The sequence below is a fragment of the Pteropus medius genome, unplaced genomic scaffold (genome assembly GCF_902729225.1).
Source record: "Pteropus medius unplaced genomic scaffold, Ma_sr-lr_union100, whole genome shotgun sequence".
NCBI classification, from domain to species: Eukaryota; Metazoa; Chordata; class Mammalia; order Chiroptera; family Pteropodidae; genus Pteropus; species Pteropus medius.
Window position 1 is genome coordinate 733,824 of NW_024356333.1, and position 27,665 is coordinate 761,488.

At 43.3% G+C, this 27,665-nt stretch overlaps 1 protein-coding gene across 1 annotated transcript in view; it reads left to right on the forward strand.

Annotated features, from left to right (window-relative positions):
- The window catches only part of KMT2C (lysine methyltransferase 2C), a 208,530-nt gene that overhangs the window by 67,482 nt on the left and 113,383 nt on the right, over positions 1-27,665 (forward strand). The window contains exons 4-7 of the mRNA XM_039861293.1: positions 1,874-2,074; positions 5,169-5,314; positions 6,295-6,404; positions 24,566-24,728. Of these exons, the coding sequence (XP_039717227.1) occupies positions 1,874-2,074; positions 5,169-5,314; positions 6,295-6,404; positions 24,566-24,728 (620 nt within the window). The remainder of the gene's footprint in view (positions 1-1,873; positions 2,075-5,168; positions 5,315-6,294; positions 6,405-24,565; positions 24,729-27,665) is intronic.

Sequence of the window (27,665 nt, forward strand, 5' to 3'; positions counted from 1 at the left end):
TTGGACTGTCCACGTGCCCGGGGGTTGTGCGTGGCAGCGGGGGAGGTGCGCGGGAAGAGCCCGTGAGGGGTCAGGAGGCCCCTGGTGCCCGCGGGTCGCAGGGCGTTTCACCTCACGTGCTCACGCTGCTTCACACTCAGCCTTCAGCGGTCCATAGAAACGTCACCACGTCACTGTCCTGCCTGTGTGCCAGTGCACCCCAGCTGAGCACGTGCTCGTAGCTCCTCTCTTCCCAGAAGTGCCTTTTGCTCAGGCGCAGGTGGGTGGGTTGCTCTGCACCTTCTGATGGGGCCAAGGAAAGTGAGTGTGCAGATTTTCTGGGAGGCGGAGCCGAGGCGGTGATGCTGGCGCTGGGGAGCGGCCGCAGATACAGATGCAGCTTCGCTCACTGGCCCACTGCTCACCTCCTGCTGTGTGGCCCGGGTCCTCACAGGCCACGGACTGGTACTAGTCCACAGCCTGGGGTTGGAGACTCCTGTTCTAGGGGAACAAACAAGCCAGAAATGGGATATGCCGAGAAATGTCAGCTTAGCGGTTTAGACAAAATGATAACTAAGAAAATTATGAAATTAGTAAGATTGGCAAAGGATACTGGTAGTAGTATCTTTTAGTCAAGAAGAAACGTGATTTCCTGAAAGTAGACCCTACTGTGTCTGTGTCAGTGGACAACATAATTTATCATTAGATCGAAGTAATTTTGGAAAAACTTAAATAGATAACTTTCATAACCCAAAGATGGAGAAAGGCCCAATATGAATTTAACTTAATTTAAAATAAAAATCACCTGTAAGTTTACAGATTGTTTCTGTCACCTGTTAATGCGAGGCATTCCAACAGTTCATAGGACAAATACAGCCGAGGTAGGGGTGGAAGCTGGGATGTCCAGGAAGAAAAGTTTGGGCACAGTGGCCATAGCTGTGGAGAGGGAGAGGTCTGAGGGGAGCCGCCTTCTAGCTGTGTTCTGTCTAAGGTCTCTTATCAAGCTTATGTTCCTAAAGTATATTTTGTTTTCATCTTTTAACTTTTTAAATGGTTTCTTTTTAAAAAAAAAAATTAACAGATGTTTATTTTTTAGATTTTATTGTTTAGAACAATTATAGGTTTTCAGAAAAAGTGAGCAGATGGTAGAGTTCCCATTGCCAGCCTCCTCCAGCCTCAAGTGCCCCTGTTGTTAGTTAGCCTTGTGCATTAGTGGGATGCATTTGTTACAACTGATCAACTAGCCGTGATACATCGTTGCTAACGGAAGTCCATGGTTTGCATTGGGTTCGTTGTTTCTATCTGCCATTACCCTGTGTAATACGAAATAGTTTCATATCCCGAGTTCCACCTGCTCATCATCCATTTCCCATTCTTATTAATCTCTCTTGCCCCCCACCCTCATCACTAACTGCCTAACCCAGAAACCCCTTACATTTATGATTCATCTCTCTCCGTGTGTGTCTGTGTGTGTTTGGTGATATACATAAAGAACGTTCCGTCAACTGGCGAAATAAATTTGTCACCTCTTGTTTTACAGATCTGGGATGTAATTGAGTGGCCACGAAACCCTGCCCTCTCCCTTTCCTTATTCTTTTTAAATACTTACGTTTCTTGAGTCGGATTTTTTAAAAATTCTTTTTCTAAGTGCAAACTAGAATTTTTTGATTTGGTGTGTTACTACTGTAAAAAATCATGCTGTGGAAAAGTAGAATTCAAATTTAAATGTACAAATGTTATTAAACTTAATTGTTCTGTGGTATAGACGGTGAAAAGCTTACGCCACTCTAAAAACATATTTAATTCTAAAGCACAGCATGTGTAGCTGTCTGCCACTTAAAATAAGTAAAACTACTTTCTCCTTCTCTGTCTTCCTGACTTTCATTTCTACCAGTGAACAGCTCTGCGCTTTTTGTTACTGTGGTGGAAAAAGTTCCTTAGGACAAGGAGACTTAAAACAGTTCAGAGTGACACCAGGATTTACCTTGCCATGGAAAACCCAGCCTTCTAACAAGAAGGACGTCGACGGCAGCAGCAGCGGAGCCTGTGAGAAAGCGCAAAGCTCAGCACCGCGGAAGCAGAGGGGGCAGCGGAAGTAAGCGAGTCTGAGTTTACGGGTCGGGATGCGGTGAGACTGCAGAGCGCACGCCCGTCGCAGCGCGTGGTGCGCAGATGCTGTCCCTGAGCAGTCCTTGGGACCGCAGCATTCACGCGATGCAGAGGCTCTTTCCTCAGGGTCCCTTATTTTGAAAATGTTTCTCTTACTTGTATATTAGTAAAATCAGTGCGATCAAGAGTTAACTTTTTAGAAGGAAACTTTAAAGGACATAACATAGATGGAAAGAACATAAAAATGATTAGGAAAGTCTTTCCTTCCTCTAAATTTTGAATCGTTTATAGAAATATAGCATAAGAGCATAGCAAACCCAAGTGGTTTTCAGTGTTCACGTCCTTTATGTGTCATTTATTTATTTTTATGGTTCAGAGAATGTTAAGCTGTCTTGTAAACTCGATTACAATAGCGTTGACTTTCGAAGTGGTCATTATATACTGAGAATGCCCTTTCTAACATTAAAGATGATGCTCTTTTTTCTTTTATAATGAAACGAGAATTTTCTAAGACATTTGTATAACTATATATGTGTCTATATTCATGGACGTTATAGGTACCCAAAACTCTTGTCTAATGTGTTTGCTTTCTGAGTTAAAAATCTTTTTACATGCCGTAGAGTTTTGGTTAAAGGCCATCTTAATCTGGAGACGTGGCCCTGGTCGTCGAGGGAGTAGAATTTTCTGAGGTCGATGAGAAAGTGTAAAATTAATTTAGCTTGGCAGGCCGGCCCGCTCTGCCCTGGAGGGTGATGATGTAATCATCCAGTGCTGATCTGGCTTTTATCCAGACTTAAGCACTGAAGCATTGTTGTGTTGTACTTGTTTGATTGGCTCCTTCTTTTGGACTGCGGCCAATGCCTTGAAGACCTGATGTAGGAAATGAAACAATAACAAGGGAGAAAAATCTTTGAAAAGAATTTAAGGTGGAACAGTTTAAGGAAGTTTAGAAGTATTGTTTTTGGACAGTCTTGGTATTTTAAAGGCCGCAGCTAGATCATATAGAGCTTTACCTGTTAGATAAAATGAGTGTTCACATCACGATAAAATATATTAAAAGTCCAGTAAACTTACAGCGTCCACCAGTAATTAGCAGATTCGCGGACCGGACTAAATTATATCTTACAGTCTCACATCTGCCTCGAAGGATGGCAGTTATAGAAACACCTGCTCTGGGAAGTACAGTCGGACTTCATTTACTTATTTTATAAGCTAAGTCAGTGTTTAATGAAAATCTTTATGAGCTTAGATGATAATTATGTAAAAACTAGTCTTGGTTTAATGAAAGTCTTTATATTGGCTTAATGTTTGCTAAGTTATTAAGTAATGATAACAAGCCAGTTAATGGACTTTAGAAATAAAGCACATTTATAAAATTTGGAAATCATTTAGGGGTAGACAATTAATTCAGCTTGGTAATGGTTTTAAATATTTACAGAATATGTTACTAATGAGCTATAAATCAGATAAAACAGATAATTTATCTTTAAAATTTGAACAGGAGGTTTTTAAACAGTCTTTCCTCTTGTTGCAGTAAATAATGACAATATGGGAGCCAGGAATCTCTTCCTTTCTCTCTTTGTTTTAGACTTAAAATTTGGGGGCTGTGTATTCAGCTGACTTCTGTTGATGGCCTTTCCTAAGGTGGGCTATTGTCATCCTCAGGGTTGACGTCGGTGGCTTTGCTGCCATGGTGTGTGCATACAGGCTGGTTGCAAAACTCGAAGGTGTAATTTGATTAAGCCACTGGTTAGGAACTGGGCAGTGATAGACTGGTTTTTATACCCGACCCCTCATCAAATACTGGCGCAAAGAAAATCTGTTAAAATGATATGTTAGTCTTTATAGATGAACTGTTAGTCTTTTATTCCCCTCCCAAAAAAATAATTATGATTAATAATGAAAAATGTTTGTAGGAATGAAGATTAAAGAGTTTGTTCTCATGTTACTGTCGGCATCTGTAGAAACGAGACTTTAAAGTTAGCACAGCGTGCCACACTTCTTTAAGACATGAGTCTGTGCATTTCTAATGCTGAACAGAAGAAATACCAGTCATTTTTTATGGTTTGATATTGAAATGTATTTACTGAAATATGTTAATGCTTTGTTTCTTTCAACGATTCCAGGTATAAAAAAGTTTAGTGAGCTGGTCATTGTGCGGATTTTCTCTTAAAAATACAGCATACAGAAGTGCAGCGAGTTACAATCTATATTCAGTGGCGTTTCAGTGCAGAGTTACGATCAGGTTCAATCCGGTGATATCGAGAGAAGACTAAAGTTTCGGGGCCAGTCATCTGGTTTAATGTCTAAACACAGTAGTCGCCATCGTTTACTTAATGATCTCAGTTACTACCCGAGGTTTAAGGGCCTTGAAGCCCGAGCTCTGCCGCGCGTCGCGTGCCTCGTTCGGGGCTCGCTTCGATGCCGAGGCTGCCGCTGCCACGCTGCCTACCTCATTCCCCAAGCCTTTTGGTAGCGGTTCTGCTCTGTGAGGTAAAGTCTTGGTGGAGAGGACTTGCCACGTCATGCCACAGCTCAGCTGTCGAGATTTGCCAAGGGGACCATCAGAAAGCTCCGGCTGACACGTCCCAACCTCCCTCCTCACACTTCGTAGTGGGTTTTCATTTCTCCCCATAAAATTAACTCAGGTCTGTTGCATTAGTCCTCACTTGCCATAAAGCAAATGAAAATTTCTGATTTGATCAAGTTATGTTTTATAAGCATTTAAGTAAGGCCAAAGGGAATATTCATTTTATGTGATAAAATATGGATCCTGATTAGAATATTAGAGCATCATTTTTTTTAAATTATAGAATGGCAAGCTAAATTTGCAATGGTAATTTTTACACTTCTCACAGATCTGGAGCCCTTCTTTAGTTGGTGCTTACGTGATACAGTGTAGCAACCCAGTTTTACATTATACCGTGACCAATAGATGTGTTCTAAAAGTTGTTTTATGACAGTTTATGCCTAATAAGTCAAGATTGACTTGACAATGCATTGTATTGAAGTTATTATAAAACGAAACACTTTCTGCTTGTTATATCACTTTCACACCTGCTGTATTTCATTTTCCCCAGAGAACGGCCCCGGCAGAGCGCGGTGGCGTGCGTGAGTGTGAGCACACAGACCGCTCCGGACGATCAGGCTGGCGAATCATGGGACGAGCTGAGCCTGGTTGGCATTCCGGATGCCATTGATGTCCAGGCCTTATTTGACCCTACAGGTACGAGCCGGCCTTAGGAATAACTGCCTCTTCCTTCAGTAGACATTTTAATTTTAGCAAATTGTCCACTGAACAGTAAATAACTTTTATTTAGGAAGAATTGTGATCACATTGTAAAAAAGTGTCATTGGTAAGTATGCCTGCTTAGGTAAAGTAAATTGTCTAATTACGTTTACCTGATTTATTCAGCATCTGCACAGGGCTGATGCTGGGCTGGGTGCTTTCACAAGCATTTGCATTTGCTCTCATGTAGACAGCATTGCCGTGGAGATCTGATAGTTGAGGAAAGAAAGTTGTAAAGGGATCTGTGAGAACCGGGGGATCATGGCAGTCTGGGGCTGTCTAAGTGGAGGTGACAGACAGCTCTTCGCCACGAGGGTGTCCTGTCGTGACAGTATAGTACTCACACTCATGCTGCGGTACTGTGGAGGTTTTTCAGTACGTTTCATTCTACAGTATTCAACTGTACGTTGACCCACAGTGGTTCCGGTGCCGTGTGATGGAGAATTTGAAGACTGAGCCGCCATTAATGATCGATGCGGGCTCTCGGTGTGGGACAGAGCGGAACAGAGGTGTATAGTTAGTTTATGTGCCATACATCTTCTGTCATAAACCAAGGATTAAACAGTGTCCTGTACGTTTCATGTGTAAGATTCCAAAATATCTTATGGTACTATTTAAATAAAATGACTAAAAACTATTTTTTTGGTCAAAGACGTAATCGGCAACGCAGAGATTCTCAGTCTTCTGCGCACGTCAGAATCACAGGGAGGGTTTGCTAAAATGGATTTCCGGCCCCACTTCAGGGGCCAGAGACGGAGCCACGCTTTGAGAAGAGCTGCCTTGGTGGCGCCACAAACCCAGGACGCCATCGCGTGTCTTATGACGTGTTAGAATTGACTTGGGGGTTTTAGGTCTGTGCTTATTCGCGTCCATGTGCCGACGTTGCTCATCTGCTCCTTTCCACTTGAACCATTTAGGCACTTGTTGGGCTCATCACCGCTGTGTGGAGTGGTCACTGGGAGTATGCCAGCTGGAAGAACCATTATTGGTGAATGTGGACAAAGCCGTTGTCTCAGGGAGCACAGAAGTAAGTAGAAGGAACAAACATTTAAGCTCAGCTTTATAACGTTTTACTCGAGTCAACATAAAGTTTCCCGTGTAAGACTTATTTATTAAATGATGACTCTAATGTAAAAACCCTTAAAATTTATCTGAGGAGCCGTGCAAACCACTAGAACAGGATAAGTTGTGCAATAAATGTAAATCTTTAAGAAAAATATTTATATCAGAATACTTAAGTCAAAATTTAAGTCAAATTTTAAACCTTTAGAAATGAGAATTATTAACCATGCATCAAAACTATTTGATGAAGATTTAAAATTAGAGACAAGATTTGACAGGTCTTTAGTCTACAGTGTAGACTAGCTCTGTTTGATATTTAAAAAATCGATTGAAATAATTTAAGTTGGCAGTTCAGTTCATCTTTTTGGCGCTTTCTCAAAGTCACATCATGTGCGTGATCTGCCATCTTTCCGAGCTTTTACTGTGATTTTCTTGTGATTTTGCAACGAGCACAGAAATAAACCCAGCATTTACCTTTCCTCTGTCGAGGGAACAAAGCCTGTGAAGCGAAGTCGCTTTGCTGGCTGCAGATTCCTTGTGGGTTTTCACAGGTATGTCCGGGAGTAGTGAAATCGCCCTTTCAAAGGGATATTAAAAAATGGAAATTTTAACTATAGAAATCACAGGGGCTTTCGTAGTGGAGGGTAGTTAAAAGCTCCAACGTGTAGTCGAAAAGGACTTAAGATTCGAGTAATTATTGTTATAATATTAGCTTCACTCAGATTATGAAAACGATCTAATTTACATGGATAAGTAAAGTAACTCACCTCAAGATGAGTGCTCGTTTTGGAAACATGACATTACATTTAAACGCTTATGTTATCAAAATTTGAACAGTATAATCCATCATAGCCAATGCCACAGCCTGAACACACTTAGATGACCAGACGAAGACTGTGATAGGTGAGTGAGAGCAGTTTGTTTCATGAACTAATTCAGAAGTAGTTTTGGATTCTTCCGTGACGGTGAAAAGCACAGGCATATCTAGGAGATAATCGTGGGATTGGTTCCACTGCCATAAAGCAGGTATCCCAGGACAGGGAATTGTAATCTTGCTGGGGGAGGTTCTCGACCTCAAATTGTAAGAAACACACCCTTGTGCAGTGCCATAAAGTGAGGCACGGACCGAGGTATGCTTGTGCCATAGGAAAGGCAGTGGACAGAGGCTAAAGTGAGCTTGGTGGTGTCGGACTGAAAGCGAAGGACACGTGCCTACGCGTGAGCACGTACGTATCGACACGTTTCCCAGCGCCGTTCGCTCCGAGGTAAAGGAAAGCTCGCCACACTCTGTCCGTTTTGGAGAGAAGGGACCATTCTTGTTCTTGAAATACTTACCGATGACTATTTAAGTGGGATTCAGAGATCAGAGCTCTGCCCTCCCCCTGACAGAGGAGTCGGCCACGGAGACCCGCATCCCGGCGCTGGCATCGAGTCGCCCGAGCAGGCGGGACGCGGGTGGCGTGCTGGGATGGGCGGGGAGGTGGGACGGCGCGGGGCCGGCCGCAGCCGGGTCAGGCTCTGCTCCTCCGCTAGAGTCAGTCAGCGCCTCGCAGTAGGGGCAGTCTTCTGCCATTGTGCCTGAGTTTTTTTTGTTTGTTTTTTGTTTTTCTCCATTATCAAAATGAGGTGCAACAGGGTAGACCAGTTATCTAGAACTGCTAAAGTTTGTGTTCCCCGAGGAAGAGTTTGCGTCCCTGACGGAAATTTAGATGTACAGCAGCACGTTTGATGACGAGGCAGGAGGGATCGGCTTGGTGCGGGTCCCGGAGGAAGTTCGTGACACCGAACAGTCCGTGTGGCGCTTGTCTTCTGACCTTTCTGGGGATCTGTTCCTGAAAATACGCTTTTCACGACATACAGTGTCCGCGTTATGTAGAGTTAGTCGCTGTAACATTGCTGAATTTGAAAAACAAGGGAGACAACGTGAACGGCCACACGGACCGGGGCGGCCGCTCGAGCTGCGATGTGGCTCCCGCAGCGGAGCACGGTGCCGCCGTGACGCCAGCGAGGAAGGCTCCGGAAGCTCGTGCGGGGCGGCTCCCAGCACTCGCTGCTGAGAGAGGAAAGTGCGGAAGACCACTTGCGGGGTGCGGCCCTTTAAGAAGGATGGATGTGAGGAAATGTGCACGCACATGCTCGTCTGCGGGAAAGACAGACAAGATGGGAAAACCAGAAAGGAAAGACGCTGGGTGCTCATGGCTGTGGGTGGGGGAGGGCGGGCGGGAGAGAGGACAAGGGGACCACGGAGCCGGACGAGGCTCGACAGACGCCTCTCACAGGCACCTTCCTGTAGCTCCTTGTTTTTCCTGTCCCCGAATTAGCAATCACAGCCATGTAGGATATGGGGGGACCAAAAGGAATAGCAGAGGTCATCCTCAGAGGGACAGGGAAGGGACGAGCTCCTCCATGACTGGAAGACACTGTCTGGGCACCGTGAAGCTGACGATGGGAACTGCGCGCATGGGCTGTGGTCGGCGAGGACCCGACTTTCTCACGGGGTGTGGCTCAGCAGCTCTGAGGTGACCTCACGTGTCGCGTGCTGCACGCGAGCAGCTCAGGGCGTCCGGTGGACGGCCACAGCCAGGTCGTGCCGTGCTGGAGAACGGGGCCACGGCCAAGCGCAGCCGGGCCGGAATTCGTGCCGTCGGCGTTGACTGGGCGGTGTCAGCGAGCTCGGGGCTGCAGCGTCCACACAGGCAGACACCGGGGCGCAGCTGTGCGGGTTCCCCAGCGCTGTCCTCCGCCAGGGCCAGGAGGCAGGAGGCAGGAGGCAGGGACCCCGGGCCGGGGAGCACCGCTCGTGCCCGATCTCGGTGACCGGCCACGTCTCGCCCACAAAAGGAAGCAGAGCTCCCGGGACTCAAGTGACTCACAGTGCAGAGGAGGTGCAGGAGGACATGGGGGCCACAAAGTGAGCAAGTGCCCCCAAGTGTGCGATTTGCTGCAAGTTCCTAAGGGTTGGAGCAGCTCGAGCACCAACAAATAATGTGACGATCGTATGGGGATTTAATCAGGAGAATGAGTACGCACGAGGCCGCTCCGACGCCGGGGAATGGTTAGAAATGAACAGTCATGTCACTCACCTAACGTGCTTCAGTGACTGCCCATGTCACCTCACTCTCCACCGAGGTCCAGGACCTGCTCCTCCCCGACAGGGGCGTCCAAGGCATTGGCGTCCGTCAGCCACCCCGGCCTCCTTGGTCGTCCTCAGATCCTCCGGACACACGCCCAGCCCGGGCCCGTGCACTTCCTGCTCTTTCTCTGCGGGCCGTGTTCTGGGGTGTGCGCATGCGCCCCTCATTTCCTCGAGGTGTTTATTTCAAGTTGCCTTGTCGAGTATTGAAAATTTCAAGTGCCGCCTCTCCCACGATGCCACTGTTTCCTTGTGGTCTTTGTGCCTGCCGACACCTGGCACGGTGTGTATTTACTCTCTACCTTGTTTCTCTTTCTCACTAAAGTAATAGGGCCATTTTGACGGGATCTTTTCTTGTTTTGTGGTATTCCTCAAATATTTGTAGCCTAAATGACTAGTACTCAAGAGCATTCGTGGAATTGTAGTTACAGACATGTCCAGAGTCCAGAATATTAAGGGAGAGCGCCAATGTGGTTAATTTTATATGCGTTTGTAAATTTATAATTGTCAAAAAAATTTTTCTAAAACAGAGTAAGTCTTTATAATTCTACATAAGTGATGGGAATGGGGGGCTCAGTGACAATGAAATCTTTACTATCTCAAAATACTCCCCAGGGACAAAGTATGTAAAAGTGCCGTTAGATTTAGAACACGTTTTTATTTTACCAGAAGACAGATGTTCTAAGTTTATTGACCTTCATTATGATGGCATGTGGCTGTTTTATGGTACCTCTGTTTTCAAAGAAAAATCACCATTTTTCCTGCCTCTTTAGGATACAGGTACAGTCAACAATGAGAATGTAACGACTTTTCAGGGAAGTGTGCTGAGGGTTGAGTATTTTGAAAATGAACGTTTGGAATTATTTCTGTTGGCATTTTCTTTCCAGAAACAAAGTTTGCCGAAAACAGACAACAGTGAAAAAATATTCTCACATTCGTCACCAAAAAATCCTGGACACAGAATTTCCTGATCTGTTTGTAATATTCTTGAGAGTTTTTGTATGTTTTAAAGCCGTTTGTTAAAAAGAAAAAAAAAATTTTTTTTTAATACAGTAGCTGAAAATTTATTAGGTAAATTTCAACAATTTTGGTTGAGACTGGAAAGTGGGGTGAAGTGATGCACCTCTGTTTAGATCTCCCTGTTTTGGTGAGAAATACCCCTCCTTAAACCTGTGCAGATACTGAACTAAACCGGCGTCCGAGTCGGGCCCTTCAGTCTGAGAAGGGAGAGACCAAGGCACAGAGCTCACACGGGGGGCTGCTGCACCCCAAACCTCCCGGCCGAGCATGGCTTTCGATAAACAGTTGAGCACGCATCTTGATTACACACTCTCATCGGAACGTGTGTCTCTCGTGTCACTTTCCAGCATTGGTCACTTCACGTTGTTTGTGTGACTCTTCTGTACCTTCGGTCCCCCAGCTAGAGCCGTGCTCGCCTTGAGGGTATGGGTGACCTCTGTCTGGGTGCCTCAGTTTGTCTCTAGCTCCTAACAAGTGCGGGGAACACGAGGGCTCGGTTCTCGGGACGAACACTGTGGGACCGGAGTTTGCCGGTGGAGGGCAGAACCCAGTGCCTTCGCTTGGGCGCAGAGGAATGTGCCACTGGCACCTAGTGGCCGGCGCTCAGCGTCCGGCAGTGCACTGGACAGCCGCCCACACGGACCGTCCCGCTCTGGAGAGCCCAGATTTATTTAATAATGTTTCCTATTTTAAAATCAGTGTAGATTTCATGTCATTTCCTCAGTTGTTAAATGGCGTTCTTTATCAAGCAGTTTAGTTTTTCCAGAATTTTCTTCAGATTGCTTTGCAGTTTTTCCAAGGGGAGCTTTGTCTTGTGCTAGATGAAAGAATATGCTAAATTGTGCGTGTTTCAAGAGAGGCGTGGTGTGTCTCCTTCAGTTTCCTCTCTGGAGCCCTGGGAACACCATCGACATGGTGGGGACGTGGGTGACTCGAATATTCCCAAGGGGAAGGGTTAATTCTGCTCACTACAGATGTCCGATCATTTATTTCCCAGAAACCTCACTTTCCCGCATGCTCCTCATTGCCCCCCAAAAGAATCAACTCGTAAACCTCCAACACTATTTCTGTCCTTTTAACTAGTTTTGAATCAAATACTGTGTCTTCTCTATAAATAGAACCTTAAAAAATTACTTGTACCATCTTCCTACTTAGAATCAATAATTTCTTACGTTTTCTTCACCTTCATCCTCCGCACAACCCTGGATTGAACTTCTATTTTACTGATTTTGCGTCAGGTGTTTTTAGATAAAACCAGTTCAGTCCTGTGAGAACAGTTGTAAGTTTTAATATTTTGGGTTCATAGACTGCAGAAGAGAACAAAAATAGCTTTTCTATAATAAGATGGCAGTATGCATTAAGAATATTGATAAGTCCCGTAATGTAAGTTTGGTTAAAAATATTGAAGACAGTATACGGTACAGTAAAAGTCTCTCCACACCCTTCCTCTATCCAACCAAAAGTTGCTTTATTTAAGATTTAAAATATTGGTCTGCATCTGTGTACAGTGATTTGCAAGTAACTACTTTATCAGTACTGCTCTAATACTATTTATTTTTTATATAATTCTAGTGCTTTGCAATGTAAATTAAAATTATCAAAGCGTATGCCCTGCGTTTCCCTGGTAGCCCTGGGAGAGGCAGGGCCAACGCTCAGAGACCCGGGTCCCGCGTCCGTGCTGGGCGTCCTTGGGGCTGTCCCGGATCCGAGACTCCTCGGAAGGCTCTCGCCCTGTGGTCACGCTGGGATCTCCCTGCCGTGATGTGGTGAAGTCCCGTGGGAAAGGGCCCTGACAGGGAAGGAGCCTCGTGCAGGCGTCCGTGGGCACATAGCCCACAGTGAGAGGTCACGCAGAGCGGCCTCTTCCCCCAGCAGTGAAAAGCAGCGATGTGTGTGAGGCTCCTGCCCCGAGAAGCCCCAGGTGCTCACTGCGGCCAGCCGCATGGGCGTCCTCTGCCCCTCAGGCACCGGAAGGACGGCCCTTATCACTTAGGGAACTGTGGCAGCTCCCGAAACCCAGGGTCCCAGATGTCAGCTGGGCAGCAGGCCTTTCTGAGGATGCTAGTCTTGGGCCTGCTACATTAACCTGTTTTTGGATGATGCTAAAATTTGATTTATGTCTTAATATATTTTTCTCTATAGGAGAATAGTAGATACTTTTTAGTGTGTAACATTGAGTTATTCCTCGTCAGAGAGAGGCTGTGATAGTGCTTAGTTATGGTGTAAAAGAACTTTGGAAAGATATTGATAAAGATACTTTTGACTGTGACGGAAAATTCCTGGATTTAACTCTGAAGTCTACTTTGTCTGATACTAATATGTTCACTCCAGCTTTCTTTTGACTAGTGTAGCATGGCATATCTTTCTATTTTAACCTATTTGTGTGTTTTTATTTAATGAGCGTTTCTTGCAGGAAATGGTTTTGCTTTTTTTTTTTTTGGTTTTGCTTTTTAAAATCTTACTAACAGTCTCTGCTTCTTAATTGGAGTGTTTCGGCCACGTATGTTTAATGTGAGTAAGCCTTGCTGTTCGTTTGTGTGTGTTTTTTTCTATTTATTGTTTCTTTCTGCGTTCTTTTGGATTATTTTTTTTTGTTTCCAGTCCATCTCCTTTGTGGATTATCACCTATGACTCTTTGTTATTTTGTTGGTTCTTTTAGGGTTTATAGTATACTTCTTGCACTTAATCACCGTCTGCGTTCGAGTGATACATAGTTCGATGTATGATAAAAATAAACTTCTGTTCCCTTCCGTTTGTTTCCCCTCCTGGACTTTGTGCTTTTACTGTCATGCATTTGATTTTTACGTATGTTATAAAGTCCATGAGACATTTTTATTCCTTGATTAAACAGTCGAATATCTTTTAAAGTGATTTCAGTAATAAGAAAACATATCAACTATGTTTATCCACGTCGCTGGCACTTGGGTAGTCTTTATTCCTGTGTAGACCCAGGTTTTCCCCGGTACCATTTTCTTTCTGCCGGAAGGATGTCTTTTAACATTTCTGACTCTAGGTGTGCAGGCGATGAATTCTTTGGGCATTTATATTTCCGAAGCACCTTTATCTCACCTTCATTTTTGAAGCCTGTTTTTGCTAGATGTAGAATTCGGGTTCATATTTTCTACCCGGTGTTTCCAGCTGTTGTTGTGTGCAGCCTTCTCGCTCACGTTGTTTCTGACGGACAAGCTGCTGCGATCCTGACCTTTGTTCCTCTGTACATGTCTTGTTTTTCTTTGTCCTCGCTTCCTGGTTGGTTGGTTTACTTTTCATTTTTTCAATTACAGTTATGTTAGTTTCAGTTGTACGGCATAGTGATTAGACATGAATGTAATTTATGAACTGATCACCCCCATAAGTCTGGCACCATATACAGTTATTACAGTATTACTGACTCTGTTCTCTATGCTGTACTTTACATCCCTGTGACTGTTTTTATAACTCACACTTTGTACTTCTTGATCACGTCACCTTTTCACTAATGCCTGTACCCCGCTTCCTGTCAGGGGTCCCTCAATTTGTCTCTGTATCTGAGAGTCTGTTCTTGCATAACATGTTTTTTACCTGGATATTTTAGTAGTGGGCCACCGATCAGCGTGTGCATCGGTGTAATTTTCTTTGCGTTTCTTTCACTTGGCATTTGTTTAGTTTCTTGGATTTGTGAGTTTTTAGTTCTCATTATGATTAGAAAGTTTTTGGCAGTTATTTCTTCAAATATTGTTTGTCTTTCTCTTCTCTTTTTGGGACTCTTGTTACCTAAGTATTAGGCCCTTTGAAGTTGTCTCACTTATGCTCGCTTTCCTTTTTTAGTTTATTTTTTTTCCTCTTTGTACTTAATTTTGTATAGTTTCTGTTTTTGTCTTCAAGTTCACTAATCTTTTTTTCTATAATTTTTAATCTGCCGTCAATCACATCCAATGTGATTTTAATCTCAGATGTTTTTATCTTGTGAAATTTGATTCAGTCTTTTTTATATCTTCCATGTCTCTACTTAACTTTTTGAATATATTGAGTACTTTTAATAACTTTTAATGTCCTTATCTGCTAATTTTAACATCTACGTTAGTTCCGAGTCAGTTTTGATTGATTGGTTATTTTCCGTTCGGATTGTGATTTCTTGGGGTTGGTTGGTTGGTTTGTTTGTTTGCTTGTTCTTTTTGTATGCCTGGTCATTTATCTGGATGCCAGGCGTCATAAATTTTACCTATGGGTGCTGATGTCTTTTTTTTTTTTTTTTTAATTAAATGAATTGGGATAGCATTGGTTAATACTGGACGTCTTTCACAGTGGGAATTCAGGAGTTCTGGTGGTGGTAGTTCGGTGTCTTCACAGCGCCGGGTTGCCAGGTTCTTGCTTTCTTTATGTTGTCCATCCACAGCGTGTTGGTCTCTTCCTTGGTCCAGTTCCTCTTACAGCCAAAAGTTGGCAGGCGGGAGCCTTAAGTATCGTACCCTTCTAACATTCAGACACAGGGAGAAAGATTCTTTATTATTATTTTCACTCATGAAAATCCTGTGCATACGCTTTCCTCTGCCCTGGCAAGTTTCTGCTAACATCTCATTACCTAGAATTACCTATGTTCATGCCAATAACCAGTAACCAGTGAAAGTACTGGGACAAGCACCATTTGATTAGAGTCTGATTTTCCTCCGGGGCCAGGGAAAAACACCCTGAAATACGCTGAAACACATTGCCACTTATAGGAGGAAAGACTTCTGAACAAAATCGAGATCCTCAGGAAGGAAGAAGGTGGAATGGATGTTTTGTAGTTAAGTAACAGTGTCTATGATGGGAAATGTATTTTGATTGAGGGAACCTGAAAATATTTTAAAAGTTAGAAAGGTTAAGATGGTGCTTGGAGCATGGGTAAGTTTCAGTAGCCCAACGCAGGGAGCCTAGACAAAGTGTCGTCTTGAACAGTTTTAAAGTGCGAGGGTATGTGAATTTTGGAAGAATGGCAGACATATGAGAATGACCGGAGAATGAATAGGGTCGGAATAGTGGGGAAAAGGAATGGAAAAATGTCCTCAGCTTTGCATGTGAAGCTGGGGAATTTTATTATGCGGTTTCTTAATAAGAGCAGCGTTCACAGGTCTGAACTTTCCCTGCTTTTCGTAGTTAGATTGGAAGAGGTTTACTTAAAAGGTAAACGTGTTTAAGATTACTGGTGTAAGTAAAGGTCGACGAACGTAAGTTTTGGAATTTAGGTATCATGTGTGAAATATAAAAATAGACAGTCGTAGGAATAGCGTGGATAGTAGTGAGTTCCTTGTGAGTGGGATGGAGGTACCAGGTCTCTGGTTTCAAGCCTGACTGTGTGGAAAAACCAGGCTGTGCTTAGACACAAACGCTTGAAACGTCTGTGGGACATCTGTGTCATGGTTGGTGTCACAGTCTTCCCAACATAGTGACAGCAAGTCAGACTGCCAAGGTAGAGCATTTAAAGAAGGAGGAAAAAGGTGGAATATTGACCCGTTAGTTAATGTTCAAAGGAAGGAGTCCAGCGAGGAGAAGGCTGCAGCGTGGAGTAGAAGTTACAGGACGTGTACTAGGAGGTACTGAGTCTGGATTAATAGGTTTAAGGAGCTGTGGCCAGTAATTTCAAATGTGTTTTGTAAGTTTTCTACATAAAACATGATGACTATATTTAATAGGGAGAATCGGGAATCTTGATTTCTTTTCTTTTGTGTCTGACATAGTGTTAGTGAATGTCAAGTGACATCTTCACCAAGTCATACTATACCTGTGTGTGTACCTATTCTTTTTTATTATCTACAGTAAGAGGTTATATTATCTCTTCACTCTAAAATGCAAGGCTATACGGAAGACATCAAAGATCAAATATGGGTAATTTTGTCTGAATACTAAGTACAAAGTCTGGATGTAGCAAGATAACCCAAGATTTGTCTTTGCAACGCTGTTGAGTATACCTGTACCTAAAAATTGATGTTCGATGATCATTTGATGTTCATTTTACCCTGCCAACTTGATTATTAAAATTGTACTTAGGAATTAAGTTGGATGGAAGAGGAAACTAGAAATTTCTGTTTTAGAAAATTGAGATTTTGATATGCCTATTTAGAAAAACGTGGATAAATTTGTAAGGTATAGTCAGTGAAGATGCCCCGATCTTAAGTGTTTTTCTCAGTCAGTAAAAGTCACGATTTCTTTTTAATCTCCCTTTTTAGCTTTAATTAAGTTTGATCTAAAGACGTGTGCTTACCTTTGCGATGAGGTATATTCTTCGGTCCGGTAGAGAGTGCGTCTGCTGTGGGGCATGGGGGGCAGAGACCATCAGAACTCGCGTGTGCACAGACACCTTTGGGGTGCTGCTGGGACACTGGTAGTTATTTGCCTCCAGGGAGAGTGTCCTGTGCGGCTTTGTCAGGCCATCTCTTCATCGAATACCCTTTAGGAAGTTTCGAATTTTGAGTCATAGTCACGTATTTCAGAATTAAAACTCTTTTAGTTTCTAATGTGTCCCTGAAAATCTATTTCAAAAACTCGTGTCTGTGGTTTTGCGATAACATTTAGGTGTTTTGAATTTTGTGTCGTATGATGCAGGAGTCCAGTTTCATGTTAGCACACACGGGGAGCCAGTTGTTACTGATCATTTATTGAAATTTCTTTTATCCACTAATTTGAAATATAAGCTCTGTTGTCTAGCAAATGTTTAATAATGTACGTGTGTATGGTTTCCAAGTGCTCTCTCCATATACTCTGCCGACAGCACCGCACTGCCATGGTTGCTAACGGGCGTAAGTCTTGCTACCTGGCAGGGCACACATCATTTCCAGCTCTGCCTGTAGCAGAGAAGCTTGTGTTGGATCAGCTCTGACACTGACAACAACTGGAAAAGCTGGGTAAAATATTTTTTTTCAGAGAAATATTTAAAGATTAGAGAATGAACGCTCAGAGAGGCGAGGACTTGAAGGGGCGAGGGCCCAGGGGAGGGGTTATGCTGATAGGTCAGCCTGACAGTAACTTAGCTTTTCTCCTCAGACATTTGTCTAGTTTGTAAAAAACCAGCCGAGAGGCTGGAAAGCGAAGGGTTTCTGGCAGTCTCTAGAGCTAGAAAGGCAAAAATAAGACTCATGGTTCATTAAATGCTATAGACTTTCATTCAGGGTCCCTCGAGGCTACATCAGAGGTCAGTGATTTATGGCCTGCGGGTCAAATCCAGCCCCCCACCTGTGTTTATGTGGCACACAAGCCAAGGTGCTTTTTTACATTTTTAAATAGTTAAAATAAAAAGAATGTATTTGACAGTACATGAAAGTCATATGAAATTTAAATTTTCGTGTTCCTAAATAAAGTTTTATTGGAACAGAGCCACACTCATTCATTTGCATGTTATCTGTGGCTTCCGTACTCCAGAGACAGACTGGGGAGTTGTTGCCGCAGAGACCACGGCTGCTCCGCAGGGCTGTGGGTGTGCCGCGAACCACAGCGACACAGTCACACTCCATCGCTGAGAGCCGCTCGTGTTGTCCCGGCCGCTTCTGTCTGTCATTACAGTCGCACTCCCCTCTCACGGCAGAGCAAGGAAACCGGGCTTCGTGTGCAGCAGTTCCGAGGAACGGTGGAGTGGATTCTGTGGTTATCCAACTAGATGGCAGAGCATTAAATCTGTTATGCAGGGACTATCGTGTTCGTCGACATTACCAGGTTGAGCACTCATCGCGCTATTCTGAAGTCACAGGAAGTTAATGATCAGAAAAAAATAGTAAATTAAAATGGACTATCTCATCACGGCAGAAATTCTTTAAAAAGGTGAAAAATGAACGTGAAGCTACAACTAAAGTAAGTTTTTGAGTGGCTCATTTGTTGTTAGCCGAGCAAGGAAAGCCATTTATCAATGGCGAGTTAATTAAATCATGTTTGACTTCTACAGATGAAGAAACACGTGCACAGAAAATAAACTTTCTGAGACTCTTACCTTTCTGTAAGAGTACCTGCTAAAGGTCGAGGACATTGTGGGCAATATCAAGAGTCATTTAAGCAAGGCAAATGGTTTCTAGTGGTTTCTCTGGGCTCTTGTTGAGTCAGTAAATGTCACACTGCTGCTCAGTTATTGTTTATTCTAGGAGTCATGCTGAGTTTGAAGTGACTGAGAATTAGTCTTTATGAGTAGTCGGCATGAAACAACTACAGGGCAGATATTTTCAAAGAAGCTGAGAAAACAGTAATTCAGTACAACCTGAAGTGGAATCTGTTAAGATGTGTTACAGTTAATGGTGGTAAAAATAAGCGTGGAGCAGAAAAGGCTTTAGTTTAGTTGGACAAGAAACATGATGGTGTTTAAATGCCTGTCCTTATTCATTGTTTTTACTCATCTTTACAGAAAATACTTAAATCTGTCTTGAGTTATTAACCCGCTAGTATCAAGTGGTGAGTTGTGTTTACGCTTGTGGATGTCACCATCTCACTTCCCGGGATTTTTGTCAGATAGAGACGTTGAGTGTTCAGAACTGCCCTGCCTACCACAAACCAGTTTGATGACTTAACAGCAGTGAAGTTTTGTCATTTTTTGAACTGAGGGCTGAGATTAAAGTTTTGAGTAAGAAGATTGCCCTCAACCTCTAAATCAAATACTTAACGGACGTGGAAGTTAACCCTTGCTGCAGACTAACAATAGTTTCTAGAGAATTCAGGCTAAACTTACAACGCAAAGCGTGGCTTTATCGCTGCTTTACACTGTGGTGAGGTCAGTTCTGCAGCCTAGTGTTTGCACAAGTAATGTCAATGCTTTATACGCTTTCCATGCCATCAGAAGTTAAAATGCAAGATCTTCCTTCCCACGTAAGTTGGGTGCAGAAATATTTTCCAAGGTCAAACTACAGTTCAGGTAGGACCTTTTGGACCTTGAGGCAAGTACCAAGGAGATTTTTGTATTTCCGAATCCATTTAACTCTGTAATTGAGGAGCGTCAACCTGTCTTTTAATTGAAAGGATTATTCTGTGGTATAATGATATGCTAAAACCAAAGACGGAGACTAATAAAATTTATAAGCGACTTTCTAAGGTGGGTATGTTTAGATAAAATTATATGCCTGTGGATTGATATCACTATTTGGCAGCACCCCTCTGTGATATATATTTTATCAAAGACGGATATGTGAAATCTCATATGTCAGAATAAACCGATGAACATTTACTATCCATTTTGATGACAGGGAAAAGTTAGTTTGAACTTAGGTTAAGTGAAATGTAACTCCTCTCCCAAATTCCAAATTCCAGTTTTTTTTATTAGTAGTCCTGTGTTACAACAACAAAAAAATTATATTTATTACCATATTTAGAATAATAATTATTAAAAGTTTGTGGAAAATTTTTTTCTCTCATAATAGAGAAGTACTTATATCTTTGATTTTGCCTCTCATCCCAAAAGCCTAAAATATTTACTATCTGGCCCTTTTCAGCAGAAGCTTGCTGATCCCTGGGCGGTACCCTCAGTGTAAGGCAAAACTGGGGAAAAAAAAAATCCGTCTTCACAAAGTCTTGAAACCCAGCTAGCTTCAAGTTGGCTCATGTGCACGTTGAATAAAAAGTCACATTCTCTAGCCTAAGTACCTGTCCCCACTGGAGCGGTGGCAGAGGACGCCTACTAGAGAATCGGAACTTAGGCCACTGCACAGAGGTGACATGCCCACGTCCACCGCAGGGTCAGTGGGGGCCAAGTGACAAGCAGGAACCTTCCCAGCGCGGTGCAGGTTACGGATCCGAACTTGCACACCCTCGGGGGGTCACAGAGTGGTGCCACGCCTTGCATTTTTTTATCCCCAAAGCACAGTTTCAGATAAGAGCTGCTAAACGGGAGATTTAAACAAACAACAATTTCGTAACGTAATAGTCAAAATGTGCTTCCCCCCAGATCTTTATTTTTGAATTTCCTGTGTCACTGTGCCTCATGCACACGTGCACACACATATATGTATGTAATACAGAGTTTGTGTGTAATACAGAGTTTGTGTGTTTAAGCACTTACATAAAGTGTTCTTTGCACATTTTGAAAGCTGCTGGTTTTGAATAGGGAATTTAACCTATTTACATTTATTGTTCGTGGACTTGAATATTAACTTAGCAAGTAGTAACATTTTTGTTTCAAATTTTGTTTTGTGCGTCTTGGAGGATATTACTCTTTTTCGTTTTTGCAGTCGGCGTCGATCGCTGATAAGTGATGCCTGATTCTTCTTTCGTTGGAAATGGCCTAGTTTCCTTTTTGTGAGGCTCCCCGAACTTTTCCTTGATCCTTGTTTTCTTAAAACTTGGCCAGTGTTTCTAGGTGTGACACATGTTAATGTGACGCTGGCATTTTTTGTTCAGGGAGGCGGTGTAGCAGAGATTGGGTGGGTGGGGCTTTCTCGTGAACAGAGGTCAGTGGAACAGATGGGACTGTCTTTCAGCTTCTATGCCTAACGTTAGCTCCTGTCGTCAGACATTTTCATGAATTTTCTTCTAGAATAATTTCCCTGATTATAATCCTTTCTTCCCCTCTTATTCTGGTTCTCTTATTAAGCAGATGTTGGTCCTTCTGGATCAATTTCCTGTGTCATTTTACCTTTAGCTTTATTCTTTATTACTGCATTCTGGGAGAATTCCAGATGACTAATAAGGAGAAAAGTTTGGTCACGGTTAAAAACAGTTGGGTGTGGAAAACCTAATAAGATTTTTTGAGTGTTTAATTCAAACCTATGTTTGTAGTTTCTACAGTGTTGATCCACAGACCACTTTGTTGTTACCCATGTGTCCCAACGAAAGAAGAGGCACAGGGAACCACCACCACCCTACAGAAGGACTGGCGCCCCTCCTAACTGTCCTTAAAAGTACGCGTTGTACGGTCCTTGCGCCTCACCAAAGGCAGCGATGCAGTGAATTTGGGGGCTTGGTTCTCCTCGCGGTGCTTCGAGGTCCTTGTCACAGTTGATCACATCGCTGTAGGAGACCTGATTTCACAGAGTGTACCCCGGCCTGTGTGGGTGATGGGGAGATCTGCGGGCGATGCTCCCTCTCTGCGTCGGCCTCGGAGCGGTCCTGCGTCTGGCAGGCCTTTGCTTTCCTTCCCTTCGGTGTTCCTGCGGGGACACCGTCATGGCCTTGGGGCGCGGGAAGGGGCACCGCACGCTGCGCCCTGATACTTGCGTCTCTTCGAGCACGGAGCCCGTTGCTGTGGTTGATACAGAATAAATCCCTAATGAATGGACAAGCCTCGGATTGTCCTCGGGCTTGTTACTGTTTTACAGCTCGTAGCTCATCTTTAACCTTAACCAGAAATTTTGTCGACCCCGTTCTGTATTACAGGTTTGTTTTGAGAGCTGCTTCCTGTTTTCAGTCTAGTGAGATGGGAGTTCTGGAAGTTTCTCAGACTCTACTCGCGTTTGGCCGCATGCGTGCTCGGCTGCGTTCTTGGACTAATGTCGAAATGTACTATAACACTTTTCTCTCCCTCTCCTTTCCTTTTTTTTTTTTTTTTAATGATTAAAAAGGTAGGGGAAAAATGCTATTTAGGAATTTTGAATAATGATTCAAATAAATTGTTCAGGTGGTAAACCGTTTAAGAGCTAGTTACCTTACTTTTCCTCTCTTCAAAGTTAATTAGCTTTGTAATTGTTCCTTAGTTTATAATTTGTTTAATTTCTAATATATGGTTTATGAGAGTGTTGACATTAAAGAAGTACCCTGTGGAATTTGACTCTGATATTTTCTATAATTTTACAAATGCTTTTTATTTGGTTCAAAATAATGTATTCCAGGCTATATGTAAAGTATACATTTTCTTTCAATGCCAAATGTCTTTCAGTTGCTATGTAATTATAACAGATGGGTTTGAAGCATTTAATTAAGTGCAGTTAATATTTTATTTCTCTTTCTCTATTCCCTGATATCTTTATATGTTATTGTAAATTAGTATGTTGAATACATTCCAGATTTCTTATAGTAGTTTAGCTAATGTCAGAAAATAGTTTCCATTGCAAATGTGATTAAGAGAACATGTCGATGTTTCTAAAATGATATAGACACTGGGAAAAGGATCAATTTAAATTATTTTGTTTCCTTATTCACTTAAAAGTTATTATATTTTATTTGCCAGAACCATTTTTAATGCAAGAGGCTTCTGTGTAATTTCTCATATGCTATAAAAGTAACAAAGATTCTAGATTTTAACAGTTCAGCACAAATCATTAGATGCCGATGAGCTAATAAAACCATTTGTGGCAAGTGATTGGACTGTTGAACACATGTTTCTCTGTGAGCGTTTTGGTCATGATGCAGGAATAGTCAGGTTCGCCTAGACATCGTGCATGTTGTCCTAAATACACTGACCCTTTCCGGATACCTCAGGAGGTTTTAAACTAAAAATATATTCAGTTTGGAAAAAGCTAGTTTTTACACTCTATCCCTTAAGAGAAATATGGCTTTATTTATTTACTTCTCTGTTTTTAATGCAGTAACACCCTTGAGTACAAAAAGAACGGACATGTTTACTAGTCTGTGGATTTGTGGACATTATATAAAGTTTAAATGCCACAAATATAACGAGCATTTATGCATAACTGAGAAGCTGCATAAATCTGTGGGCCGCACTCGAAGTGTGTCGAGGACGCCAAGAGGCACCAGGCTGTCTCCAGTGGACTGAAGGTTACGAGCAAGGCTTTGATGGCGTGTGATATCTTATGTAGATTGACACATAAAACGTGGACGTTAATTACAACTTAGAATTATCGTATTCTCTGATGAGTTAGCAGAATACGGAGTCAGTGTATTAGCCTGTGAAGGTATGCATAGCACTGTTAGCAACTCTGTTACTTGAGGCTCAGTTTTCCGAGCAGGATTGCCCCATTTGCCTTTAGCCGTTTTGGCTGTGCTCTTCATGAGCCGCAAGTGGCAGAGTTGCAAGTTGCAAGTCACATGAGGTGCAAGTGAGATTACCTGGAGAGCCATCCGTTTGGTGCCCATACACGCCAACGCCTGCTTATCAGGCAGCACGCGCGCTGCTGCGGATGCCAAGGTGGCAGTTTCCTCTGCTCCAGGGTCTTGGACTAGGCTGAAAAGAGACAGTTCGCACGTGTTGGTGCAGACGCTGCAGCAGAGGACTGTATAGGACAGACAGCCAGGCGTCTTAGAGAAAGGTTTTACGCTGTATGATGCAGGCCCCCAGCAAAGGCTCCACAAAGAATGGGATTCCCAAAATGGGCTGGGAAGGGTAAGCCAGAGTTTGCGCATCCTTCTTAGGAAAAGCCGAGTTAAGTCTGTGCAGCATTGTGGGTAATCCCCACCAGCTTCTTACACATCATTGCCTTTGACTTCCCCTGCCAGTTGTGGGGCTTATTTCTCTGTTTGTTTCTTAGCCATTACCACTTGCAGGAGAATAGAGGCAGGTTGAAATGGGGGGGGGGGCAGAGAGGAGATACTCATAAGACCTTCACGTTCCTAGCATTTATTAGGAAACTTAACACTACTTGCTACATGAAATGTGTAAATTTGTTGCATTTAAGAATATTGTTGCCCCTCGTTAGCTTATTAGTCATGATTGAGGACTTGATCTCATACTGATTTTTAGGCAGGGTGAAAAACACCAAGAGGTTTTATAAATCACATGTGTTCATTTTTGTTTGTTTATTAATGCGATTTAATCACTGTTGAAATGACCCTCAACTAGACACCTGCTCTTTTAATCATATTACTGATTTAAAAAAAAAAACGTATTTACACACTTTCACCAAAGTCAGTAGAAAAGGTGGAATGCTCACGACGGGACCTGAGTAGACGGCGAATCGATGCTGTACTGGACACCGAACTGCCCACCGTAGGTCTTACCATCTTTAACCGATCCTTTATTTGGAATTCATTCCAGGGGCACGGCATCCTCTGACGAGTCATCTCCGAAAGCGTCATTTCACACCTTCCTCGCCCCGCGACTGAATGTCCCCTTTCCCAGCTCCCTAACGAAGCGTCTCTCCCTTTGCTCCCTTCAGCGCTGTGCGTTTTGCAAGCACCTGGGAGCCACTCTGCGGTGCTGTGACGAGAGGTGCACGCAGATGTACCACTACCCGTGTGCGGCCGGGGCCGGCACCTTCCAGGACCTCAGCCACTTCTTCCTGCTGTGTCCGGAGCACATTGACCAAGCCCCTGAGAGATGTAAGTTCACTGCAGTCGCGACTTCCCGCGTTTACCTGTGCACCCACTTACAGTCACAAATGTGTACGTTCCCGAAACGTGGCTCTGCTTGGATTACAAGGTGACGCGACATAGTCGTGATCATCCGAGGGACCTTTGCCGAGGTCCTTTGGGGGAGAGACGCTGTTATCAACAGTATCATTAAAGTTAAATCCGAAGAGTAATTTTCTGAAAAAGTCAAATGTAGTTTGCATGCCATTCTTATCTTAAAAAACTTTAAGCCACTGTAGAAAGGTAGAAATACGAAGTGTATAATATTTTAGCGTGTGCTATAAAGTAAGCCATTTAAAAGGTTAGATGGTATGCAGTGCCTTTTCTACTAAACAGCCACCCAGGTGCAGAATCAGAAGATGACTTAGGTGTGACTTCAGGACCTACGCTAACAGGGCCCCCACACACTCACTCGGAAGGTCACCGTGGAGGTGCCTCGGCGCCGCCCCGCGGTCCGTCTGCCTCGGTTGGCTGCCGTCCTCAGCTGCCGTCCTCAGCCCTGCTTTCTTCCTTTCTCTTCCGAGCACTATTTGATAATTAAGTGAAAATGTTTAAACGTTTGAATTTTATGTTATACAGAAAATCATAACTCTTTCCTGTCTCTGTTGTTAAACACAGAGACCCTACCTTTTTCTTTTCCTCTATGAATTTCCAATGAGCATGTATCGCTTTGGGATCTTCCCCCTAGTCAACTGAATTTCCAGTCTCATTATGAAATCTCTGTGATGCTTTATTCAGTCTTTTTTACCTAATTGTCAGCTTTTACCTTTTTCTTAGTCATGTTCATAAAGACTTTCTTCCTATCTTTTCCCAGCTCTGTGCACCATAACTATAGCAACCTCAGGCTTAAACTGAAGTAATCTCAAGTACAGATAGATTTCATAATCATTATTTTTTCATCTTTTTTCAGTACCATAATTTCATCTTTAGTTAAAATTTTGTATCTACGTGTATAACCGTGTTGCCCTTAATGACCATACAGACATACATTTTAGGTAAGGCATACTGAAATGTTAGATTGCATTTAGGCTAATAAGGGATTTAAAGTTTTAAAAATGTGTTGGATCCCACACCGTTAAATCTGGGAGAGCAAGAAAATTCATCCACTGCCACTATTGTGGGTGTTATCGTTTTAAGACCTCGTACAGTGAATTACTTCACTAAGTGCACAATCTGTGATGTCAGTCATCAGAGTTGATTATATTCTGGGTGGTTTAATACACTCTGCCAGTCGACTAAAACTGTGTGTGTGTGTGTGTGTGTGTGTAAGGATCTGAATTTGTTCAGCCTTTCGTACGTAGTTGTGCTTTAGACCTGAGTACACAGTGTGCAGACTTTCTATGACTGTGTTTCTGGTGTTAGATATTTTACCACTTAAGGGCAGAACTATTGCAGACAGTTCTGATGGCGTCGGCCTCACTCAGGCATTAGAGATCGTAAATCGTTTTGTAAAGTAATGAAGTGTAGGAACTGAGGTGAGGTGATTTGCTTTGATTTATCACGCACGTAGCGAAAGGTTCGTGCTGGCCACATAGAGCTGAAAGATACTCTGAAGTTATTGATACTGTGCCTCGTTCCAAAATAGACTTATGGAGACTTGTGAAAATACATGAATGGTAGGCATAAATAAAACTAAAAATAAGCAAGGAACTTTGGCCATGGGAAAATGAGGGTAGGATAAACGGGAAGGTAATGGTGAGGCCGATGCCCAAATGTACACCTCCTAAACTTGAGCCAGAGGTCTGCCACCAGAGCTGCTCAGCAGTCAACACGAAGGAGGAGATGTGAGCAGTTAGTTACCTGGTCCACAGCAGTGTGACGAGAATTCACTTGATACTGACACGAAATACATATGTATATGTATTATACACACGCATACGTATATTTACACACACACACACACACACTATATGCTGCAGTGAAAAATTGTCTGAAAGTAGCTGCTTTGAAGCATAAGAAGTACGTCCCACAAGGCAGCTCCGCATAACGGACATCAGAATAAGGCAGCAATACCAAACCAAAGCCCAACCGAGTACGTGCTGTTTCTTGGGGATATTGAACAATGCAGTTTAAATACACAGCTTTCTGACCATTTGTCTCAATCCAAAGGTATAGAGAATATTGCAGACGGAATGTATTACAATATACAAGAGTATGCAACAGTCTTCCTAAGTATTTCGAGCTGTCCTGATTGTGTCTCATGGCCCAAAGTACATAAATTTTTATGTCTTAAAAATGGGGGTATCTTAAATGACAGTGTTCTTTGAGAGCTAAATGACACTAATTAGTGAACATCATGCAGCCTTGTACCTTGGATAAATGAATCACCTCACAGAGAGGTGGTTATTGTAGCTCTCGTCTGAGGCTCAAGCTGCACGTGTGCCTGGCGTAGGATGCTCTGTGCTGCTGTGTAGAACACTATGTTGTGACAGCTGAGTGAGGAGCCAGAGTGACGCCTTTTCATGGACGTTGACAAATGACAAAGATACGGACCCCGTTAGAAGTCCCTACGAAGAGTATCTATGAGCAAGGCCAAGGCCATTTCCATTAGAACATGGCTGGAGGGTGCTGGTCACAGATAAGTGCTGGTCGTGCCTTCTTATTTCACGATGATACAGTGTACACTAACCTTGTCTGGAACATGTACACTCAAGAGCCACCTGGGAGGCATAGCCACATACTCTTCCTCGGGAGTGTTTTGACTGTCAGAGGAAGGAAGCTAAATGCAAGGGGCCAGCCGTGCCAGATCAGAGGAGAGAACATTCCAGGCAGATGGAACAGCTACCACACAGGCCTTCAGGAATGAGCCCGACACGGCAGGCGGCCGTGGTGCCTGGGACGGGATGTCTGCCAGGCGGGGAGTGGAGACGCGCAGGGTGCACAGACTAGGCCCCACGGGGCACGGCG